General features: G+C 41.2%; 1 protein-coding gene across 1 annotated transcript in view; it reads left to right on the forward strand.

The window, feature by feature from the left end:
- Positions 1 to 2,653, forward strand: part of LOC117879000 (hippocampus abundant transcript-like protein 1) — a 50,793-nt gene extending 48,140 nt beyond the window's left edge. Inside the window, exon 12 of the mRNA XM_034773815.1 lies at positions 959 to 2,653. Coding sequence (XP_034629706.1) covers positions 959 to 1,156 — 198 coding nt within the window. The 3' untranslated portion in view covers positions 1,157 to 2,653. The remainder of the gene's footprint in view (positions 1 to 958) is intronic.
- The last annotated feature ends 4,722 nt before the right edge of the window (positions 2,654 to 7,375 follow it).

A 7,375-nucleotide genomic window follows, 5' to 3' on the forward strand; every position in this document is an offset into this window, starting at 1 on the left:
GTATTAATTCTTAAAACTGATTTATGATGTGAAACTTGGTGCTCTTCATTCTTTATCCTGCCCCATAAAATTTAGTTGCACTGAAATAGATTTGGAACCCTAAGAGGACCTTCCCCAAGGGGCAGATATAGACTGCTGAACATGGCGATGCCTGCACCTGGTAGATCAAAGACTAACGTGATCAAATGGGGCTACTCAAATGACATGAATACATGCGAGCACGGTGAAGTGCAGACCATGCAGCACATGCTCGTTGCTGACTCTTTGGTCGACAAGACAGAGTAGTTTGAAGATTTCTTTCCTTTGCAGTTTTTTTTAAGGGTAAACTAAGAAAGAAAACCAAAAATGTGCCCCCTTGAAATCTATATGGTGTTTTTTCCCTTCTTTACTTGAGCTTAAAATCACATCCTCATTTCCCTGTCTTTGCTGGAAGACCTGGTCAGGATCTTTGGAGGGCCCCCTTTGTTAGAGGCGAGAGAGCTGAAGCTCAGGTGACATCTTAATGTGACACTGTTCAGGTTGAGAGAGAGTTCTGACACTTCTATTAATTACAAAAATAAAAAAAGAAAGGTGGGCTTCATCTAGTATTTTTACAATAGCTTTAGCATCTTTATATATCATAAAGAAACAATAAAATCAAAAACATGTTTTAATCTTGTTTTTAGTTCAACTGCTTCAGGGGAATGCTTTCAGTCATAGCTATTTGGTGAACTTGACATGAATTCACAAATAGTTTTCAGTTGAATGAAACTTTTTATTCAGAGGGTGAAGTGTCCACTGAAAATTTTAGCCAGCTCTAGTTGTAATGCACATACAAATTCAGCATGCAGTTTGATATATGTTTAGTAAACAGCTTTTTGAAATTATTGTCCTTTTGGCTCCTGATTCAGTGATGTAATATTTTAATCAAGTAGATATTTCAGTTTCATATTTTTCTGATTTGCCTGTTTTGTTGCAGAGAGCTATCATCCCTGGCCCACCTTTCCTGTTTGGAGCATGTGCAGTTCTTCTAGCTTTTCTGGTTGCCTTATTCATTCCTGAGCACAGTAAAGCCAGCTGTACCAGGAAGCACAGCATCAGCAGTGCCCAGAGCAACAACCCAGATCGTGGCAGTGATGAGGACATTGAACCATTGCTGCAAGACAGCAGTGTCTGAGGGCTAGCTTTGAAAAAGGAGGCTGCAAATCAAAATTCATGCACTGATCTGTGAACCCAGAAAACAGGACAGAATGCAGTGAGCTTCTGGTCTCTTAAGGGAGGATGGAGCCATGTGCAAGTGAAGATCACATGTTGTTGTGGATATTGGTGTCCACTTTGGGTTCATACTATCAAACATTTACTGTGGTATTTTGTTTTGTGTACTAGGGCAAGGTAAGGTTTGAATCCTTGTTACTCCTGTACCCGATATGTAACTGCAAATACCATCTCAAGCCCTGATGTTGGATTGAAAACCTAAATACACAGACCATGCAGAGAATAAACTTTAATAAAATATTTTGAACGTTCAGTTCCCTATAGTCACTATAAACAAAATAAGCAGGTTTGAGGCAGACTACAGTTCCTGCCAAAATAGTTAAAGGTTAAGTTTTGCATTTTAAGCCTTTTCTTTGGTCCCTCCCAAACCTAGGAGGGTTACACAGGGCCATACATCCAATCTACAGAGGTTTAGTATCTGAAATATTGCAGATTAAGGTCATATTAAAAATCCTGAACCCATATTCTCAAATATTTATGTATCATACTAATAAAAAACCCAGTGGACTCCTTAGGGCGTTGATAAAACTAAACAATTACTTTTTACAGATGAGGGATCACGTATGACAACTTGCCTAGGAGTGAAGGACATATTCAAGTCTTAAACCCACATTCCAGAACAGTGTCTGACCTGAAGTGGCTAAAAAGAAAATCCAGTTGGCACCTGTGAGCATTGATAGCGTCAGTGCTCTGCTAGTAGAAAATGATTTTAATTATTGATTGTATAGCACCACAAATGTAGATGTTCTTCATTTGTGTGGGGGCTAGTTAACTGGATGCTGTGGCAACTTACATCAAGACTTGTGTGTATTTATTGCATTTTGTCACTGATCTGCCGTATAAAATAACTCTTCCCACTAATTTCACCCCTGCCTTAATTGCTACTTAGTGTGCATTTATTCTCATCTAGCCTTCATATCAATGTGTCTCACCTGCTGAATCTCAAGGAAATATGCATATTAAGTTCTTTTCTAAAAGATGGTTTAAAGAAGTTCAGTGTCTACAAAGTGTTATGCTAATTTTTAGACATTTTATGAAAAATTATACAGATTTATATGTATTTTGTTGCAGTGTAAATGAACCATTAAACAAAACCTGACTTTAACAAAGTACTCCTATGAATGTTTTGTACGTATGAAATATATGTAGATATTTGTAAGGAGTTTTAATTTTTTCCAGATGGAAGTGCTGTGTAAATCTTGTATTTATAAATGCAATGAGGGTACTGACAGATATACAGTTTTTATAAAGGATTGTGTATTGACTGAACAAATTTTAAAAAATTATATATTTTGAAACTTGTTCCATCTTGAGCAGAGATAACAGACCTTTTGTACTATGCAGTTTGGTTTTTAAGTTAAGCTTCCATAATAAATCTGCAACTTATACTTTCTAGGTTTCATGTGTTAAGTGTGTGTTCTTGCAGTTATTTATTACTTCCATGTCATTTTCCCTACTTCAGATTGAAGATGATTTACCATTCAAAATTATATTATATTAGTGGCTCAGTACCCCAATAAAGTTTCAGGGCCCCATAGTGTTGTCTTTGTACATACAAATAATAAGACACTCTGTGTATCAGAAAGCTCACAATATAGGTTTGATAAGGTATGATTGGGTGCAGCAGAGATATGGGAAGAGTAGGTAGGGGAAGACTGATAACAGGGAAATATTAATCTGATGGGTTTGAGTTGTCAAATACTGAGGACTTGATTTATGTTTTTTAGTTGGATCCTAAATTCTTCTATTCCTTAAGCCTTCAAATTTTTGATGGGGATAACTGTTCCATTTCATTTTTATGCCCTCATAGTTTATTCAACATTTTAGCTTGAGTGTTTAATTTCTACACCAGGTGTCTTTGAATTCCAAACTTGTATTTTGAGAGGAAGCTTGATTGCAGTGGTTGGATGCAGTCTGACTACATGTCCCAGTGGTGCATGAAGTATATGTAGATCTAATGAGCATAATCCTTTTGTTTTGCCAGTATCTTCTGAGAGTTTGGGGATCCTATTCAGCAAGCTGGATTTAGGGAAGCTTGTGTTAGGTTATGGATGTAAAGGCTTTCTGTGAGGTACTCAGTTTACAGTAATGTATACCCCATTTATATAGGCTGAAGGAACAGACAGCATTTGGCCATCTTCACATATGGAGCTTGATGAACCAAGAAATAGAAATTAGGTCTTCTGATGACCAATGCTAAAGCCTGTATCACAGGATTGTCATTCCTTTTCCTAGGTTATGTCTGGCCAGGAAGCTATAGGAGATCATTCTTGCAACACTTGGGACTTCTATCCTATCTTAGTATTTGCTGGATTACAATGAAAGGCAGCTAATTGAACAAAATTATATGGGCATCTTCATGTCCTACATACTATTAATATGAAACACAAGACTAAACAGATTTGGACTGTGATTACGTTGGCAAGCCAAACAGGTGCTGTGGTCTGTAGGCACGATCTGCAACTGTCTACATTCTCTTGCACTGTAACAACATCCTGACTGCAGAGATTATGCTGCTCCCCTTTGGTTCTTTCTTGAGCTATGATCCCCCTGTTAAACATTGCCTCAGAGGGTTGTTTTTTCTTTTCCTATTTTAAGACTCTTTTCCCATGAAAAATTCTGTCAAGGGCATGCTCAAAAATCATGAATAAAAAGGCACTGGGCATATGGAATGTTTCTTGCACCTGTTCATTTTTTATTCATGTACCTGAACATTTTAAGTTTGGGAATACCAACATTCTCTCAACATTATTTTAGAGCATTGTAAATAGTTAATAGCGTTATAATACCCTAAGCAGATATGTGAAATTGCCTTTTGCCAAGAATATGGAGTTTAACAAAGTCTGACGGTCTTGATAAGGAAATTCACATGACAAGATTTCCTTGTTGTGATCCTTGGATACTCCACAAGATTAAGGTCTAATACTTAACATAAGGATAGAAGTACCTGTACTGAGCAAGACCCACTCAAGTATCTGTGGATCTCAATCTTACTGTAAGGAACCTAAGTGCCAATGCCATCCTCAACCACCTAGGTCAGCTTAATTCTAACCCTGTAGGGGCTTAAATTCACTTGTTCCCTAAATTTTTGCTTTAAAAGGCCCCTAGGCACCTTTGTTTCTGCCTCTTGGCATGTGCATGGCTGCCTCCAGCTGCCTCTCACCTCTAAGCCTCAGGCTCAAATGAGGTAGAGATTGGCATTCTTACTGGATTAGGTGCTAACTTCACAAAAACAGCCACAGAGGGGGGAGAATTTCCATGCAACTTCTAGCCCAATGGTTAGAGAACTCACCCAGGAGCAGGGAGATCTGTGGGGCTAAAGCTGTCCTTACCCAGAGTGGGACAATCTTGGGGGAAACTCTATATCCTCTTCCCCACCTGGCCAGGTTGGAGGTGGGAAGCTGGAGCCAGGCAATGGGAGGGGGGGGGTGCTGCTCTGGCTGGTGCCATGGACCGGACTGCCGTGGAGCTCCCCTGTCTCCTCCTCCTGATGCCCAGGATTATGGCTGCTTCTCAGCTCCCAGCCCCCTTTGCTCGGGCAGCCGTAAGACCTGCTTGGGCAGGGGGACCCGGCTCCTGCGTGGCAGAGACCCTGGGGAGCAGTGACCATAGGATGGGGGGGCCCTCCTGGGCTCCTGGTCCACAGGCTCTAGCTATCCGTCTACCTGCAACCTGAGCTACACCCTTGCCTGCACTCTGAGATACATACTTCACTGCACACAGCTCTGAGCTACCCCCTCCCTGAGCCATAGGTGCCATCTCTCTCCTTTCCCTGGGGGTACTCAACCCCTGACCAGGCCCTGCCCCCATTCCATCCCTTTCCCTAAGACCCCTACCTCTGTCCTGCTTCTTCCCATCCCCATTCTGCCTCTTCCCCTGAATATGCCCCATCCCCACTCCTCCCCTTCCCCCCCCAGTGCCTCCTACATCAGAACAGCTGATCGCAGCAGGCAGGAGGTGCTGGGGAAGAGTTGGCTGCTGGAGGGTGCTAAGCACCCCCTATTTTTTTTTCTGTGGGTGCTCCAGCCCAAAAGCACCCATTGAGTCAGTGCTAATGCCCCAAGCTACCTCCCCTGCCTGTGCCCTAAGCAGTTTTCAAACTTTTTGAGCTGAGCCCCTCACTTTGAATTATAATTTTTGGTTGCATTCCCTCTCACAACCCAGACAGGCTGGGTGGGGAGGTGGGGGTGGAGGTGGTGGTCCTTTGCCAAACCCCACCACTCCCTGCCCCCCACTCAATAGAAGTCAAACTATGTCTATGCCAGAGGGCCCCACCCTACCCAGTGACTGGAGCCCCGAGGGGCCCCCCCCCCTGCAACCTTCTGCTGGGCCCTGGAGTTTTTATAGCATATTGGGGAGGCTCAGAAAGAAGAAGGTTGAGAACCCTTGGGTTAGGGCACTGTCCTGAAGCATGAAGCCCCTGTTCAAATTCCCTCTCTGCATCAGGCAGAGCGAGGAATCAAAATGGGGCTTCCCACATGCTGGGGAGTCTGCTGCCTCTTGCCTGCCCTCCCCCCCATGGAATTAAGTGTGTGCTGTTGCTGTTCTAAGTCCCTTCTTGCAAGGTGCCTAAGATTACTCACTCTAGAAGAGGATTCTTGTGGATCCCAAGTAGGAATAGGCACCTTCTTCTAGCCCAGACTTAAGCTCCTAATTCCCTAAGGAGGTCAGGGCTTAGTCCACACCACTTCAGTAGTACTGCTACGGTAGCTTAAGTGGCTCCCCGTCTAGTATGTTGGCTTTTACAGATCTCATTCTCAAGTGCGTAACTCTCCCCATGCATTGTATGAGGAATTTAGCTACCTAATGCAGGGTTTGTGGATTCTGGTGATTTTTCAAGGCAACTGAAAGACATTGCAACACCTAAATCCTTTTGTGGATCTGGGCTTAAAGTACTTCACAATGTGAGTAAGGACAGCCAAATCAGGCCCTTAATATTTATTTGTATTGGAATAAAAGTTTTAGAAATAGCCTTTGATTTTTGTGCCTGTAGCAAACTGTGGAAAAGAACTTTTCATGCACAGTAAGTAGGTACAGCACTTCGAGTGCAACTTAATTTGTACCTATTCTTAGACTATAGTGTATCAAAACCACTCATGAGAACCAATGGGCTAATAAGCTGGATTGGATCTTTCAGGAGTAAAATTTTATCTAAGTATAAAATGTGAGAAGTGACAGATTTGCAATAGAGCAATTATATGAAACAAACCAGTCTATGAATCTCTATCTATGTTCCTTGTTGTCAAAGAAAAGTAATTTTTCTTCTTAACCATATGTATTTGTTTTATATACATTCATTGTGTTCATCTTTATCATTTTCTAATGTACAGAAATGTATTTTGTAATTACCTTTAAATTCATCAATATGTAATTAAGAAATATAGTGAAGTTTATGGCTAAATTCAGCCCCTATTCTTGAAACACACGTATATGTACGTGATTAATTATACTACTATGGCTTCAGTGGGACTCCTCATGGTAGTAAAGTTAAGGATGTGTGTAAGTGTATGCAGGATAGAGGCCTAAAATAAGTCACCTCATTCATTTCTACAATTGTTTGGTGGTCAACAGAAAAATGTAAAACAAACAAATACTGTGGTTGAATGATGAAAAATATTTACTATGGTAAACAACCTAAGTGCAACTTTTGTATGAGGATTCTTATCTGATTAAAGTTTTTTGGCCTCTTTGAAGCCAATGTTCTTAGTGAAGCCACTACTATCACAACTGGTGCTAATTTGCAGTCTTGGTAGAGTGGGCAAGGATTTAATTGGCACTGAGCCTGAATTTTCCTTTTGCCTCCAGCAGTGATCTTTCCCAATGATTGTATACAGGTGTTGCATCATGAGGAAGCTTGCATTGCTCCAATCCAATGTCAAGTCTGTACCTAAATGGAAGACTTCAGTTTCCAGTGTTGATAGTAAGCACTAAACTATATATATGTACATATAGCAGTTCAACACAATTATAGTCAGATTTCAAGGAAGGTGAAGGAAAGAAGAACGGGTGTCTATGGTAATGGATCAAGCCAAGCCTTACAGAGAATGTCAGTAAGCAGATCAATGAAAAGATTTTCACAGGCAGGATAAAGTGCTCACCAAAGAATAAACTAATTGGTGCC

The sequence above is a fragment of the Trachemys scripta genome, chromosome 6 (genome assembly GCF_013100865.1).
Source record: "Trachemys scripta elegans isolate TJP31775 chromosome 6, CAS_Tse_1.0, whole genome shotgun sequence".
Taxonomy (NCBI): domain Eukaryota; kingdom Metazoa; phylum Chordata; order Testudines; family Emydidae; genus Trachemys; species Trachemys scripta.